General features: G+C 38.1%; 1 protein-coding gene across 1 annotated transcript in view; it reads right to left on the bottom strand.

Moving 5' to 3' along the window:
* Positions 1-19,203, bottom strand: part of SIAE (sialic acid acetylesterase) — a 47,863-nt gene that overhangs the window by 4,054 nt on the left and 24,606 nt on the right. The window contains exons 4-7 of the mRNA XM_036743339.1: positions 16,649-16,787; positions 15,233-15,416; positions 13,985-14,094; positions 13,769-13,902 (exon numbers count right to left, since the gene is read on the bottom strand). Of these exons, the coding sequence (XP_036599234.1) occupies positions 13,769-13,902; positions 13,985-14,094; positions 15,233-15,416; positions 16,649-16,787 (567 nt within the window). The remainder of the gene's footprint in view (positions 1-13,768; positions 13,903-13,984; positions 14,095-15,232; positions 15,417-16,648; positions 16,788-19,203) is intronic.

The raw sequence follows: 19,203 nt of genomic DNA on the forward strand, positions 1-19,203 counted from the left end.
CCCCAGATAGTATACCTATCAACTACCAAGGTAGTCTCATTTTTGCATAGCTCTACTAATTAAGATGAATCTTAAGCCTAAAATTGCCTCTATATACCTTATACCCATTTACTGTTCCTAGTTCTGCTCTCTCAAGCCAAAGAGACCAAATATAAATCCCTCTTTCATATATGACAGCCCTTCAAGTATTTTAAAACAAAATTTCTTTAATTGTTTTATCTTCTCCATGCTAAACACTCTTAGTTCCTTCAACTGATCTTTACATGGGCTGGACTCAAAGCCTGTCTCCATCCTGGTTACCCTCTGGATGCTCTCAGTCATCAAACTATGGCACCCAGACCTAAACATAATACTTAAAATGTGGCCTAACCAAAGAACATTATAGAGGAACTCTTATCACCTCCTTATTCCTGAAAGATAGGACTTTTCAATGTCCAAAGCCCTTTTGGATACCTATCACCCTGCTGTCTTATCTTGAGTTTACAGTGTACTAAAACCCCAGATTTTTTTCTAACTATGGCTTTCCCATCTTGTAATTGTGAATTTTACTTTTCAATACAAATGTAAGATTTAACATTTATGCCTACTGAATTTTATCTTATTAGATTCAGACCAATGCTCTAAGCCTGTCAAGACATTTTTGGATCCTAGTTCTGACGCAGAAGGCACCCAGGATACAAATTTGATTTGCAAATTTGACAAGCATGTCATCTATGCTTTTATCCAAACATTAAACAGAACAGGGCCAAGCAAAGATCCCTGAGACACACTGGAGACCTGCTAAGTTGTCTCTGAGCCAATCAATCTATACAAGCATTTATTAGATGTCTACTATGTGTCAGACATTGTGCCAAGTACTGGAGATACAAAAGCAAAAATGAAATAGTCCCTGTCCTCAGGGAGTTTATATTCTAACAATTACGCTTTAAATCTAGATTTTAAACTGGAATTCTGATTCCATCTAAATTGTACTGTCATCTAGTTGCTTCTAGCTATCTTTCCCACAAGAATAGGAAGATATAATTTATCAAATACTCTGCTAAAATCTAGGTAAGCTATATATGTGACATGCTGTGAGATAGATATGTGTGTGTTTATATTCATACACAAGGAGTTTGTAACATGTACACAGATAAGTGAATAAAAAGCTATTATGGAATAGAGGGTGCTCATTAGGGTTGGGAAGAATGGAGTAAGAAGAGAGAGCATTACCAACTGGAGTGATCAGAAAGGTCCAATGGAAGAAGTGGCTCTCATCTCAGGAGTCAACTCCACAAAGTTTTTTTAATCCCTCCAGTTAATGCTTTTCCCTCTCAAAAATTACTGTGTTTATCTGTGTCCATTGAGCACCAGCTTTGACTTTGGAATGAGTGGAGAAAATGCTGTTACATCCTGGCAGATCTACCTCCCATAGGAAGAGGAGAAATGCCATTCCATCAAGCACCAAACCTCTCCCCTCTAAGGAAGATGAGAAAGACCATTCTAACAAGTCTTCAGCCCGGTCCTCCTGCCTTAGGAGAAGGGGACTAATGCCATTCCTTCATCTCCCAGCACTAGTCTGCTCACCTGAATTTCCTGAAGCCCTGGAAGGACTCCATCCTAAGGCCAAACCCCTTTGGACAATGAAAAGCCGATTGAATTAGCAAATTCCACAGTCATACTCTTGTAAACCCTCTTATTGGCATCATTCAAACCCCATTTTCTGTCCCCCATTGCCCAATACCTTACTCCCAGTTCCTTTAATCCAACTATTTACACATACACACACTCACACTCTGCCCTGCTCTCTGGAATATATGTCCCATACTTAAGTTTTTGTTTTCATCTTAAATCTTTTCCTTTCCCATTCCACCTTCTGACTGTCACTGAGACCTGGCTCTGTCTTGATGATACAGCCTCCCTGGCCTCCTGCATTCCAACACTGGTTGCACTTTCAGGTGGGAAAGTTGGAATATTTCTTGTTCCCCATTGCTACTTCCAAGTTCTCCCTCTTAACTATCAGTAACCTCTTCTCTGAAGTTCATTCAAGCCATATCTACTGCCCAATCAAAATGTTGGTAGCTGTTAAATTGACCTTCAGCACACTGCCCCCTTTCTTTTCTCAATGAGTTCAGTGCTAGACTCACAATCTTTTTCTCCTCAATTCTAGCCCTCATACTAGAGGATTTAAATATTCATGTTGATATACTCTCAAACACCCCAACCTCACATTTCCTCAATTTAATCATTTCATATAATCTGTTCCTCCATCCCACCTCATTTCCAGCTCTTTGACTTTACTCATACTAGTCACTCTCTTGCAATACTTTCTTTCCCTTCTTCAATTATCATCTCTATGCCAATGATTCTCAGATCTACTATCCCAGCCATATAACCTGTCTCCTGACTTCCAGACTCTTCCCCAGCTGCTTTTTAGGTATCTCAAACTGGATGTCCTGTAGATATCTTAAACTCAACATGCCCACAACTAAATTCATTGTCTTTCCCCAAAAAACCCCTCTCTCTTCCTAACTTCCGTATTATTGTTAAGGGCACCCCCATCTCCCATTCACTCAGGCTTACAAGCTAGTTGTCATCCTGGACTCCTTACTCACCCCCATCTATATCCAATCTGTTGCCAAATCCTGTTGATTTTCTCTCTCATATATACCCCTTTCTCTCATCTGACAATGCCAATACCCTCATGTAAGCTCTCACACCTGGACTATTGCAATAGCCTGTTGGTTGGTCCCCCTGCTTCAAGTGTCTTCCTACTTCAGTCCCTTCCTCTACTCCACTGCCAAATTAATACTTCTAAAGTGCAGGTTTAACCATGTGTCTCACACATACACACACACACAATAAAATCCAGGGCTCCCTGTCACCTCTAAGATAAAATACAAAATTTTCTGTTTAGAACCTGGTCTCCTTCTACCTTTCCAGTCTTCTTACGCCTTATTCCCCTACTCTCCATTCCAGTGACTGGCCTCCCTGTAGTTCCTTGAACAAGACACTCCATCTCCAGACTCTGGACATTTTCATTGGCTGTCCCCTATGTCTGAAATACTCTTACCCCTTCATTTCTGCCTCCTGATTTCCTTGGCTTACTTCATCCCAATCTCTAAAGAAGCCTTTCCTGATCCCCCCTTATGCTAGTGCCTTAACTCCAACTTATCCTGTGTATATCTTGTCTCTACGTAGTTGTTTTCATGTTGTCTTCCCCAACAGACTCTGAACTCCTTGAAAGCAGAAACTGCGTTTTACCTTTCTTTGTATCCTGTGTGTACTCTTTAGTGCTTCCATCACTTTATTCCTCCCGTCCAGCCCCATCTTGTTAGTAAAATTTTATTTTATACTTATATTACAACATTAGTATATCTGTTTCAACCCCATTACACAATCTCCCTGATTCATTAGGCATAATGTTCTAATCAGTATTTGGTCATAGTCATAATCAGGAAATGAACCTGCATTTCCCAACATCTGACCACACTGCCTCAATTACATTTCTGCCTTTATCTACCTATCCACAAAATTATATCATAAAAGGAAAGTACAGAGTAATCCACTCACCTCTCTTCTCTTAGTCTGCCCAGTAATCACCTGAAACCATCCCTGCAAACATGAGGCAAATCAGAATTGTCTGCCTCACCCTCAGTCAGGAAGAAAATTGAGAGTCCCTAGAAAACCACCGAGGATCTCTTTATATTATATGGGAATAGAGATGATCCCAACTTTCTTACAGAAATTAACTAAATCACAAGTCAGCATGGATGCTATCAGGAAGCATGGTTAAACCATGATATATCAGTATTGAGTTGTTTGCTTTTGTTTTTTTCTCCACTACTGAAAAGCTATAAAAGTAACCTGAAAACCAGGAAATCCAAGTCTGAAGGTCCTATGAGTGATGATGGTCACAGGACTGTACTCGCTGGATTGGAAATTCACAGCAAGAATTCAAGTTCTACGTCTTAACTATTCCATAAGCCACAGTAGGGATAAGAGCAGCATTCTCAGGCCTTTTCACCCTCTAAACTAATTGGGACAAACACTGATCTTCACTGCTTCAGGTCAAGCCTGGAGTAAGTGACCTAAGACTGAGGAAATGTTTCCTACTGTCACCCACACACACCTAGACTATAATTATTCCTGCTGGTCATTTGGCCCTAGCCAAATAAGTTATCAAACAATTTTACTTGCAGAAAACAAGAGATGCAATGAATTCCTACCCTTGATTCTCCATAATCTACCTTGATTACACTACTATAGTCTGGCCACAGGGAGGCACTAGCACCTCTGCTTCTGGAGCCAAAAGGACATTTTCTCAAGCCTAGACATTAAAGGTCCTGCCCATACTATAAAGATCAGTTGAGATATTGTTTTCCATAACAAAAGTTCATCAAAGTGTACAAATGGCCACATTTGGGAGAACCTACATAAATAACTATATTTTGTCTGTATAAAAGCCTCCCCAATTCCCAAAGGTATGGGATTTCCTAAAGATTATACCCTGAAACTTCCCTAAATCTTAAGAATTCTATAAGAGCCAAGTTGGCTTCATGTGAGGGTGAAAACTGAAATGTGGATGCAATTGCAGGAAGCGAATTATTAAAGAGAAAGGTAAGAATGCAACAGTGATAGTTCCAAAAGATCAAAAATAAGAAGCAACAGGGACAGCCAAGCACAAACAAGTCAGTCATAAAGTAAAACCAGGAACTGGTTTTGTTTCAGGTCTTTCCTGCCCTGTCACAGATTTATTGCAGAAAAGAGGACTAATATATGGAAAGATGATAGCACAGCCATCCAGTGGGAAGGAAGATCCCTATGCAGAATCTAAAGGATCAAAAATATTTACATGATATTCCAGAATATGGAACATAGAATGATGGGATTTTAATACTAGAAGAAATCTTGCTACCTAATATGACTCATTTTACAGATGAGCAACTGCTCAGCCACTTTAGTGCTACCCTCACTAATACCCTAGATCAGCACTGTAGTGTACAGACAGCTCTTGCTTTACCAAATTGGCATTACACAAATTCAACTTTACATAAAGAATTCTGAAAGAAACCCACATTCCAAAAAAAAAAAACCACTTATGTTAACTTTAGCATACAATACTATACGTTCTCTGTCTCTGTCTCTCCGTCTCTCTGTCTCTGTCTCTCCGTCTCTCTGTCCGTCTCTGTCTCTCTGTCTCTGTCTCTCTCAGTCTCTCTCTCTCTGTCTCTCTGTCTCTCTGTCTCTCTCTCTCTCCTGCCCCTCAGCTCACCACTCTAAGATCTCCCCACCACCACTAAAATAAAAAAGCCTAAAAAAAAAATCTAAGTGAAGGCAGAAGTATCGACATGTGGAGACACCACCACAACCAGCAGATCGGGGGCTTGGCTTGAGATCTCCAGGGCTGAGAGAGGAGACCTTTGCTCCCCCACCCCCCCCCATGTGTCTTTCTTCCTGACTCCCCATCAGTGGGCAAATTAGCATTATGTAAAAATCTCTTTATGTAGAGGTCTGCAGAACACTCCACTTATGTAAAAGCAAGAATTGTCTATAGTAGAAAGAATACTTACTAAATCTGGAATCCAAGGTCTTGAGTGCAAATCCTAGCTCTGCCACTTACTACTTATGTAAGATCTACCCTGCAAGTCCCTTGAAGTCTCTGAGCATGTTTCCTCATTTGTAAAATGAGGTGGGTGGACTATATCTCTAAGGTCCCTTCTAGCTCTAAATCTATAATCTTCCCCATCCCGATTCTAAATTGTCCTGCATAATACGCCCAGCTTGATTTTCCTTAAAAACTGCTTCTATCCTATCACCCTGATGAAAAACCTCTGACTTTGTATTGATTATAAGACAAAGTGAAAAATTTTTTAACCTGACATTCAAGGCCATCAACAATTTGACCTCTGCCTTTCCAGCCCCTCTTGATACTCCCTTCATTTTCAAGCCAAACTTGTTTATTCCCTTGTACCCAAAACATGCCTTATTCATTTCTATTTCCACACTTTTGTCCATTTTGTTTTCCCAGTCTGGAATAGAAAACCAATTTTATACCTTCTCTCCATTTATCTAAAGTCTAATTCAAATCCAGTCCTCCATGAAACATTCCCTAACCTTGACTACCCTAAAAAGCCCTCCCTTCTTCTGAACTTCTATATCAATTATTGCCTGTAACATTCATTTGCATTTATATGCTACTATTGTACTATTACTTATCTTTTAAGGTCATTTTGTATATCCCTAAATAAAATACAAACTCCCTAACATTAGTTACTTTTCTGTATCCCCTGTTCACTGCACAGTAATGGTACAATAATATTCAGATTATATTAAGTATTCAAATGAAGTATAAAAAGGTTAAGTGACTTATCCAAGGACCCCTAACTATCATGGAGGAGCCAGGACTAGCAACTATGTATCCTAAACTCTCAGGTCAATGTTCTTTCCAAAAGACTATAACAATGATTACTTATTGGCATGATATCCAGTTATGCTGTTACCCTGCCTGATTCAGGTGCCAGGGAGTCAAATCTCAATGTACATATATATTATTTAAAAGAGAAGTACATAAGTAAACCAAGTCTTAGACAGCCAGGTGGTGCAGTGGATAGAGTACTGGGCCTGAGGTCAGGAAGATTTTTCTTTGTGAGTTCGGATCTGGGCTCATACACTTACTAGCTGTGTGATCCTGGACAAGTCACTTAACCCTATTTGCCTCAGTTTCTTCTATCTGTAAAATAAGCTGCAGAAGAAGATGGCAAACTACTCCAGTATCTTCGCCAAGAAATCTCCAAGTGAGGTCACAGAGAGTCAGACATAACTGAAATTCAACAGCAACAACAAACTAAGTCTAACCACAACATCCACAACTAGTGACAAGAGTTTGATTAGTACTTTCAAAACTGTGAACAGAACTGTGGTCCAAGTCAAAATGAATGTAAGGAAGGAATGGAAAAAGAACATACAGGAAATTTAAGTAGAAAGAGGAGCTATAAAAAAATGATTCTCCAAAAAAAGGATTCTGTGAAATAGAACAAAAGAGATTGGAAGATGGTGAGAAAAAATAACACTGTGGGATCCATTGGAATAAAGTCTAATTCAGACATTAATTCCAGTCTTTTTATACATGTTATGTCTGGTTACCACCAACTGGATGCATGGGTTTCTCTGTTGAGGTTCTTTTCCTTCTCTTTATAGAATAATAAGATTAATAAGGTTGTAAGACAGTTGATATGCGTATTTCCCAGCCAACAATGACTAGGTAGAATGAACATCAAACTTTTTTTGATTGATATTTCTGTTTTAACTTTGACAAAGGCAGAGAAGAAAGTGAGGGAAAGTGTTCAGGTTCCATCTGGCCCATTTGAAACTGAGGTGGGAGGTTTCAGATTCCCTGAAAATAAAAAGGATCTGAACTTGGAAAAAGGCTATAAAAAGGAGGTGATGAAAAAAGCTTGTATAACAATCAGATGTCCTCAGTGAGCTCAAGAACATTCCAGCAAACAAAAAATGGACACTGCAGGGTATTAAGTATACCCAGGCTAGATTCTCAAATTATTAAACAATTAAGACCTGAGATATAAAACTGACCTTGGAGAAGAACTAGAAAATTTCATCCATGGTCCTAGTGATCCTGCAATTCTTTCAGAGGGAAAATATGTTCAATAAAATTGAGACTACCCAAAAACAATCCCCTCGAGTAGATTAGAAATCAAACCAAGCAGGAGTCCTCTGGCAAGGGAGATGATCCAGGCCCAAAACAGACTTCCCAAGGCAGCTACAAGCTCCCTAGTCTCATCTTTCAGATTAGAGTCAAAGGAGTCCCACTATGTCAAATGTTATTCACACTATAGATAGGAAGGTAATTTAAGTGTCCTACATGTTTTATCCCAAGTAGATAATCAACAACCCTCAGATGCATAACCTTATGTATTACTAAATAAGATATTTAAGTTACACAGGAAATTGAGTGCTGAAAACAGGAGGAAAAAAAACCATAAAGAAACACTGCATGTATAAAGTAAAGCTGAGATATATGCAGAAAACAGCTTTTGGCAAAATACAACACCCATTCCTGTTAAAAAATGTTAGAAAGCATAGAAGTGGAGCTTCCCTTAAAATGATAAGTAGTATCTATCTAAAATCGAGAGCAAATACTATCTGTAATGAAGATAAACTAGAAGCCTTTCCAATAAGATCAAGGGTGAGGGAAGGATGTCTATTATGATTACAGTTCAATATGGTATTGTACTAGAAATGCTATCTATAGGAATAAGACCCCCCAAAAAAAGAAACTGAAAGAATAGGCATAAACAAAAAGGAAACAAAACTATCACTTTTAGCAGATGATACAATGATTTACTTAGAGAACTCTAGATAGACTTAAAAAACTAATCAAAACAACTAACAACTTCAGAAAATTGCAGGATATATAATAAGCCCACACAAATCATCTGCATTTCTTTATATCACCAATAAAACCCAGCAGGAAATTAAAATTCCATTTAAAATAACTATAGATAATATAAAAAACTTGGGAGTCTACCTGCCAAGACACATACAGGAACTACATGAACACAATTACAAAACATTCTTCTTATAAATATACATCTAAACAACTGGAGAAATATTAATTGTTCATGTAGGGTAAGTCAATATAATAAAAAATGACAATACCACTTAATTTACTTATTGATGCCATACTAAACAAACTACCAAAGACTTACCTTATAGAGCTAGAAAAGTAATAATAAAATTCACCTGGAGGAACAAAAGATCAAGAATATCAAAGAAAGGATATTAAGGGGAGAAAAAATGGGAATCTGAGATCCGGTCGTAGAAGTAACAGATCTCAAACTATGCTACAAAGCTGTAATCATCAAAACAATTTGGTACCAGGTAAGAAATAGAAAGATAGAAAAAATGGAATAGATTAGGTATACAACATACAGAAGCAAATGGGCACAGTAATGTGGTATTAGAAAAACCCAAAGGTCCCAGGTATTGGGGCTCAAGAACTCACTATTCAACAAAGACTGGAAAAACTAGAAAGCAATCTAAGAGAAACTAGATCAAAGTAGACCAATATCTCACACCATCTACCAACATAAGCTCAAAATGGGTACATGATTTAGACAAATAGGTTGATATCACAAGCACATTGGGGGAGCATGGAAAAAATTACCTGTCAGATCATGAGCAAACAAAAGATAGGGAGGTTTAATGGCAGTAAGATGGATCATTTTGATTAAATAAAATGTAAAAGTTTTTACACAAAGACCATGCAGCTAAAATTAGGATAAGAAAATAATCTTTGTAGCAAGTTTATCTGAGAAAAGTCTCATTTCTACGATATATAGGGAAGTGAGTCAAATTTATAAGAAAAGGAGCCATTCCCCAAATAAAAAGTCAAGGATACAAATAAGTAGCTTTCAGAGAAATTTAAGCTATTAATAGCCAGATGGAAAAAATGCTCTAGATCACTAATAATTAGAAAAATACAAATTAAAACAAACTCTGAGGTACCACTCTGTACCCAACAGATTGGCAAAGATGACAAAAAAGAAAAATTACAACTCCTGGAAAGGCTGTGGAAAAACAGGTACATTAATGCACTGTTAGTGGAGCTGTGAAGTAGTCCAGCCATTCTGGAAAGCAATTTGGAGCTATGCCTAAAAAGCTATTAAACTATACATACCCTTTGACCCAGCAATACTGCTACTAAGTCTATATCCCTAAAGAGGGAAAGGACTTACATGTATAAAATATTTATAGCAGCTCTTTTAATAGTGTCACAGAATTATAAACTTAGGGAATGCCCATCAATTGGGGAATTTCTGGCTGAATATATGAATGTGATAGACTACTACTGTGCTTTAAGAAATTTTGAAGGGGATGGTTTCAGAAAAACATCAGAAGACTTATTTGAACCTATGCAAAATGAAGTGAACCGAACTAGCTTAACAATGTACACAATAAGATAATAAATTTTAAGCAACTCTGATCAATACAATGACCAGACATAATTCCAAAGGACTGAAGATAAAACACACTAGCCACCTCCAGATAGATCTGATGGACTCATATTGCAGAGTGACACATTCTCTTTCTTTTTCTGTATTTTTATTGGATATGGCTAATGTAGGAATTAATTTTACATGACCATACAAATTTGTAATGGGAAAAAAATTTTAAATAAAGCTGGGAAAACATGAGGAAAAAGAAGTAATCTAGTTATTTATCCTATTTTAGAAGCTGCTGCTCAAAGTGTATATGTTTTACAAGGGAGGAAAAACAACTTAATCAAATAGAAGTGAACAAAGTGAAAATTAGAATATCAAGGAACACTAACTATGGGATAAACAAAAGCAAGAACTTTCTTGGGAAAAACTGGAAATATCTAGCAATCAAGTGTCTTCTTGTTAAAGGTCTTATGTATGTATATACATACACACATATATATATAGGCTACTTAAAAAGATAAGGATTTGAGTGAAATAGGTACAGGTGATCAGTGGAAGTGAAGTAGTAAGGAAAAAGGAAACCTTTATTAAGAAAAATGGGGATAGCTAATGTAGGTATATAAGAGATAGGGTCATTTTGGTTTATTGTCACCATTTTCAACACAACATTTCTGAAATGTGATTATAAAAATAAACAATGCAAAGGAAAAGACCCTACAAGTATTACATCTCAAACTATACTATAAAGCCATACCATCAAAACAATTTGGCACCAGGTAAGAAGTAGAGAGGTTCATCAGTTGGAATAGATTAGGTAGGTACACAAAGTCCAGAAGCAAATAAGCTCAGTATCTAGTGTTTGATAAATCCAGAGATCCAAACTGTTTGACAAAAACTATTGAGAAAACATGAAAGCAGTCTAACAGAAACTACATATAGAACATTTAACACAGTGTACCAAGACAAGTTCCAAACAGGTACATAATTTAAACATAAAGAATAACATTATAAATTACAGTAACATGGAAGTAATTCTCAGATTTATGGAAAGGGGAAGAGCTCTGACCAAAAAATAGACAGAGAAGGTCACAGAAGTGAAATGGACCATGTTCATTACCTAAAACTAAAAAGTTTGTACACAATCAAAACAAATGCAACTAAAACCAGAAAAGCAGGAAATTGGGGGGGGGGGGTTGCAGCAAGTTTACCTGCCTTATTTCTAAGATGTACAGGGAACTGATTCCAATTTCTAAGAAATAAGTGTCATTCCCCAAATGATAAATGGTCAAAAAGATACGAATAGGCAGTTTTCAGAGGAAGAAATCCAAACTGTCAGCAGCCAGATGAAAAAATGCTCTAAATCACTAATTAGAGAAATTCAAATTAAATCAACTCTGATGTGTCATCTCACATCCATCAGACTGGCAAAGCTGACAAAAAAGGAAGATAACAAAAGCTGAAGAGGCTGTGGGTAAACAGGTACATCAGTGCACTGTTGGTGAAGCTGTGAACTAGTCACAGCTCACGATTTTGGAAAGCAATGTGGAACTATGTCTAAAAAAGTTGTTAAATTACCTTTTGACCCAGTGACACTGCTACTAAGTCTATATAGCAAAGGGATTTAAAGAAGAGGAAAATGTGCAAGATATTTATAGCAGCTCTTTTTGTGGTGGCAAAGAATTGGAAGCTAAGGAGTGTCCATCAACTAGGGAAATGAAATGAAGTGAGCAAGCATTTATTAAGTGCCTCCTACGTACCAGGCACTATGCTAAGCGCTTTACAAATATTATCTCATGTGATCCTCATAACAATCCCGGGAAGTAGGTGCTATTATTGTCCCCATTTTGCAGCTAGGAAAAGTGAGGCAGAGAGAAGTTAAGTGACTTTCTTAGGATCATACAGCCAATACGTGTCTGAGGCCAGATCTGAACTCAGGTCTTCCTGAGTTCAGCCTCAGTGCTCCACATTGCACAACCTAGTTGCTTGAACACATGACAGTATATTGAATGTGATAGAATACTACTGCAATGTGAGTAATGGCAGCTAAGTGGCACAGTGGATAGAGTGCCAGGCTTGGAGTTATAAAGACTCCTCTTCACAAGTTCAAATCCAGCCGCAGACACTTATTAGCTGTGTGACCCTGGGCAAGTCACTTAACCTTGTTTGCCTCAGTTCCTCATCTGTAAAATGAGCTGGAGAAGGGAATGGCAAACTGCTCCAGTATAACTGCCAAGAAAACCCAAAATGGGGTCATGAAGAGTCGGACATGACTGAAAAACAACTCTTTTCAACTGTAAGAGATGAAGGGGATGGTTTCAGAGGAACTGATGCCGAATGAAGTGAGCAAAACCAAGAGAACAATTTATATAATAACAGCAATATTATAAAGACAAACAACTCTGAAATACTTAGAAACTCTGATCAACAGTGACAAACCATAATTCCAGAGAAGTTATGATGAAACATGCTATCTAAAAAGGTAATGAATATGTGCGCACACATGAATGCACACACATGCACACGCACACACGCACACACACGCACACACACACCACCACCAGCGGAAGCAGTAAGGAGAGAAAAGAAAGTAAATAAATAAATTTCATCATTTTAAGAATTCCCATTTATATGGTTTTCAAGAATCATCTTTTTAATTAAAAAAAATCCTATGAGGGCAATTATTATCATAAATGTGAAGGTACTTTTAGCTAATCAGAGGAAAGATTCCAGACAAAGAGAATATATTTCTTCTAACTGCAGCATGGCATAGCCTTAGAGCCAAGAAAATTTGCATGCAACAGATACAGACTGTGTAGTGAGCAGAACCAGGAAAACAATTTACACAATATCAATGGAGGGAACAACACTGTAAAGGCAAACAACTTTGAAAGACTTAAGAATTTTGATCTCAGATGTAACTAGGGAAAAATAAAATCCTAAATTTAAAAAAATACTTAAAAATATAACAAAGTATTTTGATCAATGTAGTGACCAATCATGATTCCAGGGACCCCTTTTTCCTTAATGACTTCAGTTTCATGCTACCCACTTCCTGACAGAGAGGTGATGGATACAAGAAACAAAGATACATATTTCTGCATATGGCCAATCTGGGAATTTGTTTTGTTTTATTATGCATATTTGTTACAAGGATTTGGTTTGTTCTGCCCTTCCTTCACCCCCCAATGTGGGTGAGGAGTGAGAGGGAAAGAAAATAAATATTTGCTCATTGAAACCAAAAGATTTGGTTCAAGTCCTATTCCTAACACATGTTGGCTGTGTGGTCCTGGACACACCTGTTGGTACTCTAGACAACCTATTAATACTAAAAGTTGCAAAAAGGCTGCCAGCCTGCATTGGTAGGTTTCCTTATCCAGGTGTTCCTTATATCAATAAAATCAGAGGTCTCTCCCTATCTCTATTACCTATAATTCTAGAATACAGACAAACAGAAAAGGAAAGAACATAAACGTTGGACAAAACCATTCCTGTCTCCAAAACTGAAATGGAAAACTTCTTTGCCACAGGAAGTGTTCGAGCAGAGACATAGATAGCCATTTGTCAAGCATGTTACAGAGAAAAGTCTCATAACAGGTGGAAGGTTGTATTATATGAATTGTAAGATCACTCCCAACTTTAAATCTATAACTCAATTTCCCCATGTGTGAATTGGGGGAAACCAAGCCTTGAGCATTGTTTCCTATACCAGCTGATTAGAAGGACAAAAGAAAAATGGTCTATTGAGCTCTAAGAGACAGATCAGTATGATGCATCACCGCATAGGCATCACTGTAAAATCCTTTTCTCTCCTTCTTATCACATACTTGCACAAATCCAAAAGGGAAAAGTCGCTGTGTCTGCCCTTGAGAGCCATAGTGGAAAGCCTGGCGCCAGTCTTCAATGAGCGCAGGAAAGGTGCAGTTGTACAGATCAGTGTTATAGTTTGCATTATTCTCTCCTGAAAACAATAATAAATGTAAGGAATGAGGGACAATCCAGTAAGAAGAGAGTTGATAATTAACAGTAGCCTACATACTTACCCTGGTACCATACCACTCCTTTTAATGTCATATTGAGTAGTGGATGGATCATTGAATTCCAAAGTATAGAGTGGTCAGTGGGGCCATTATATAGACTGGGGAAAGGAATCCTGAAATAAATAAGATACAATGGGATCACCAGTCATTGCTTAGGATGAGAGCCTCTCCAATTTTCATTTAGGTACTATTTCCTACTAAAAAAAGGTATTAGCTCTCCCAGGGACTTCTAATACAAAGGGAAATTGAGCCACACTTTCATGTAAAAGGAAAATGAAAAATCTCTATCCTATATATATATTTTTTCTCAGAACCCTAAAAAGTTTTTTAAAATATTAGACCATATCACATAACTTATGGAAGCAATTATAATCATCATAAAATGTGATGAATTGAGTCTAGTTAACACGACATCTTGCTCTGGGTCACCACAGACGTAGGAAACCAAGGTCCATCTCACTTCCAGTCTTCCCAAATCTTCTGATCCATTTCCAATACCTACCAACACCTGTCCCCTCAGTGTACTTTTGTATTTATACATATTTCTGTTGATTCTCCCAACAGACCCTAAACTCATTAACAGCAAAGGCCATGTCAGTTCTTAATAAATATCCCAAGTGCCTAATAAAAACAAAATTACCTTATATATACATATTTAGCCTTGTTGACTGACTTCCTAAGGAAAACTATGATCTTCTTCCTTATGTGACTATAGGGTATATTCTCTCCCAGATCTTTGAAACTTCTTGGGGGTCAGTATTCTGGATGCTTTCAAGCCAAGTCAACAAGTATTTATTAAGTGCTTACATATGCTAGGCACTGTGCTAAGCTCTAGGGATACAAAGAAAGGCAAAAACACCATCTCTGCCATAGGGGGCTCACATTTTAATATGGAAGACAACATGCAAACAACTATGTAAATATATAACGTAAATGGAAGGTAATTTCAGAGGGAAAGCACTAGCTGGGGGAGGAGAAGGTTAAGAGCTCTTGTAGAAGATCTTGTAGATCTAAGTCTTAGAAAAAAAGCTAGGAAACAGAAGTGAGGAAGGAAAACATTCTATACATGGGGAATGATTAAGGAGATATAGTGTCCTGTTCAAGGTATAGCAAAAAGATTAATGTAATGGATCTCAGAGCGAAGTGGAGTCAAGTATAAGACAACTCACTGGAAGGGCAGGAAGGAGTCAGATTATAAAAGGGTTTTTTAAAACCAATCAGATGATTTTACATTTGAGCCTGATTTCTTACTGTTCCTCTTCCTTTGGGACTCCACAGGCTTGCAATGAACGCCAAGATGACCAGGCTTCTATAGGTGTTCCACCCCAGCTGGAGGAGACCAGCCCAATGGGATACTTCAGAGTGTCATACAGATAGCGCCCAAACAGCCAGCATACTGCTGAGTAATAGGTAAAATTCCCATGGCCCAGGTTTTCTGTCCAGAGAAATAGCCAAAGGAAAACAATCAGAGAAAATGGGGGTGGATACAAACCTCACCAACTATGAGAATTCTGGGTAAGAGGTGGAGGAGTCATACAGAGGAGACGATGAGATAAAAGTTTAATCACCCTTTCAAGTCCTTTCGAGAACTGCTCAAAAATAAGATGTTTGAGGAATAGGTAATAGACATTCAGTCTGCCTCCAAAAATCTTCACCCATAAGTTGTTATTCGTGTTTCTTGTCCTTGTCAACAAGTAATATGATTTCCTCTTTTGAGCTTTCCCAAAGAGTAGTATTTAAGAAATAGAAAAATGTATCATAGAATCTTAAGAGTTTTTAGAGCTAAAATCCCACTGACATTTTAATTCAGTTCACTGGATTCTAAGTGGAAAACATTAAGCATTAATAATTGATTCCATTTAACATCTCTAACATATGTTCTTACAAAGGGGATATAAGGATTGCCATCTAGAACATTGTTAAATGTTAATGTTTTCTTTAATATATTTCTATTTATTTTGTTAAATGCTTCCCGATTTCATTTTTTAAAAATTTTAACATTCATTTTTTAGTTTTGCATTCCAAATTCTCTCTCTCCCTCCTGCCCCATCCCCTTAATTCAGTCTTGAAAATAATCACTCATCCAAGGATCTAAAGCACTATAGCCATAAGTTTTCTTAAAGTTTTTAGCCCCGCTGCAATATTAGAGAGATAAAGAAGCCAAAGGCCCGTTTACTGACCACTCCCATACTTCTTTTATCCCTCTCTGCCACCTGCATTCACTTCCATTTGGTTCTACTACCTCTCTAATTTTAGTAGACCATAGGTAAGAGGGAGACCAGCTGGGGAAGTAAGTGTGGTCTGTTTTTAAAAATTATTTCCAAAAATTATTTCCCCTTTTTAGAGAAAAGATAGCTGAAGTGCATATGGAGAAGAGATTTAGAATTTCAATGAGATTATTTGTACAAGGAACACAATCCAATGCTTCAAATGCCAATTCCATGCAACATACTTATCCATATTACAAAGAAAAGCTATCACCATAATGTTTTGATATTTGGAAGTCTCCTAGTTTTGCCTCAGCTTTAGGTTACTGCCATACCGTGGAATAGTGAACGAAGACCATGCCTGGGATCAGTGAGGGTAAAGCATATCATAGAAACAAAATACTTCTCCTGGTATCAGATCAATGTAGAAGAGACAGAGATACTCTCAGAAGTTACTTACTTGGAGTAGGCAGAGACCAGGGCAAATCAAGTAAAGTAAGGTCCTCCAACTCCTCCTTTGCCTTGACAAGAGCAACTGTAAGGATGCGGATAAATGGATAAGCAAAGGCCTTCCCCTCCTCCTCAGAAGCATTAAAAATCTAGGCATGAACAGGTATGAATCTTATATTAGTCTGATTGGTAACTAAAATACATTCTTACTATCTTGCCAAATTGCAAAAGCTAATTTGGGAAGTGAAGAGGATGCAGAGTTCAGGGCAAAATACCATAAAAGTAAGACTACAAAAAGTCCCACCTGAAAGGACTACATGTTCTAACTGTACAAGCTAATATATAAAACATTATCAATATCGAAGGTAGCAAGACATGGGTGGCTGAGGGATATTTTAGATTAAAATGCATATGCTTTCCTAGATAATTTATTCATATTCATATTTATTTATTTATTTATAACTTAATAGAAATTTTTCCTCTAAGAACTCATCTAAATGCTGTTCTCCTGCACCTTGACACAGAGCATTGAACATCACAGGCACTTAATAAATGTTTGTTGTACTGAGACCTGAATTGTTTTGAATTTCAGGAAAAAATTATCCCATATACATGGCTTCTTCATAAGCTTTTCCTACCCACTTCTCCACTTCCACCCAACCCCCTCAGAATTCTCCCAGCTTCTCCAAAAACAAAGGACTAAAAGATGTGTTAGAAAACATGTTTATCATTCGCCTCAGGGATGAGGGAATCCAGCTGAGGTAAGGTTGCTGCTTTGGTGTGTACTGAAGGCTGGGACGTTTTCCATTGGCTAGCAGCCACTGAGAGGGTGCAGCTGGCCCTTCCTCCTTCCCTCCCGCCCACCACAGAGAGAGTACAGCTGGCCCTCTTGCCCACAGCACACCAGAAACAATAGAGCAGCCAGGGCGCCCCCACAGAGTATTTCATCAAAATGGGTTGCCCTCTGAATTGCCTTCTGACTTGCCACCAAGCCTACCATAGCCTACAGAACAACCAGATACAAATGAAATGGCTACTGAAGCCACAATGGAAGCCTCTACCCACACTGTTCCCAGGGCTGCTAGGAGGAGCCCTGGATTGTACAGGGTCCCTGAGCTGCATCTGGCCTCATTGGTACACAGACAGTAACTGCATGTGGAAAGGAGAAAGCATCCCACAAGAAATCCAGATCTGCCTATTCAGGAGCTTGCCTGGTAATAAACATTAGATAGTAAGAACAGGATAAAGAAGGCACTCGAAGCTTCTTCTGGCAGGGAGACTGTTTTTTCAGTTGCAAGTACCTGTGAAAATCACCTCCCTGAAAATTTAGTCCTCTACAAAAAGCACTAAGGATCTTATGCTGCTTCCATGGAAACACTGAATAAGGTCTCTCTTATTTCTCCCCTCTTCTCTACCGCCCACACTAGCTTCCGCAGTGACTGGGAACTTGGGTGCTACATTGAAACGAGATGTCAGCTTGGGGAGGCAAGATAAGAGAGCATATTACTTGTCGTTTAAGCCACTTGTCAGCACAAGGGGGTATGCAGAGCCACATAGTCAGGGAAGTTAGTGTTCTCCTTCACTGCAGCCAGCACATGGCACCAGATCCAAAGACACAATCTGGAAAGTTTATCTTTGTGTCTATATTCATGCCAAAATTCAAACTCCACAGAAAGGAAAGTGTTAACAAAGATAAGGTATTTCTTACTGCACGCAATGACAATCACTCCAGGATTTGGTATCCCATCTCAGCATTACTGGGCCCATTTGATGGAAGCATTTCCTCAGGGATATTGGCAGCAAACTTGGGAATAAAGAGATTTCAGGAAGATTTTCATTTAAATGACACTTGGTTTCCCTGCTGATGAAAGAGGAAGCCTACTCCATCTGCTGAGATCAGATTTCATCTCATCAAACACCTCAGTGTAATTATTTTTCTACCAAGTATTTAAATGAGGATGTAAATGAATACCAAAGTATTTGAAGTCATTAACGCCACTGCTGCAGGAAGAAAGCACCAGTATATCTCTAGGGATGGGACCCTGTTCACCATCAAAGCAGCTGCTCTCCTGTGTTCATTTTGTAACCTTTATACCACATTCTTGAATTAATGAGGAAACATCAAGAATCGATTTCCATGGAGAATCTAGGCATGGGGTCTGTGTGGGGAGTTCAGGGTGAGAGAGAGAGAGAGAGAGAAAGAGAGAGAGAGAGAGAAAGAGAGAGAGAGATGAGGGTGAAGATGAGTTATAGATGAAGCTTTATGTTTGGTCAATGGCATTTAAAACTATAAATTATCTTACTTCCTATTGTGGCATTAGCAAGAATGGTTCAAGTGTACATAACTAGATCATTCCTAGATTCTCTTTTTAACAATAACTTAATATCATCGGCCCTTCCCTCTAAGCCTCAAATCTGTAAAATGAAGATACGGAAATTGCTGAGATAGCTATCAAAGAGATTTTCAGGACTAACAATGGAAATAGACATCTTTTTTTTTTTCTGAACTTAACTGGGAAGATTCAACTCCTAAGACCCTCTCTGACTTAGGAGACAACAGATGGA

Source organism: Trichosurus vulpecula, chromosome 2, assembly GCF_011100635.1.
Source record: "Trichosurus vulpecula isolate mTriVul1 chromosome 2, mTriVul1.pri, whole genome shotgun sequence".
Taxonomy (NCBI): domain Eukaryota; kingdom Metazoa; phylum Chordata; class Mammalia; order Diprotodontia; family Phalangeridae; genus Trichosurus; species Trichosurus vulpecula.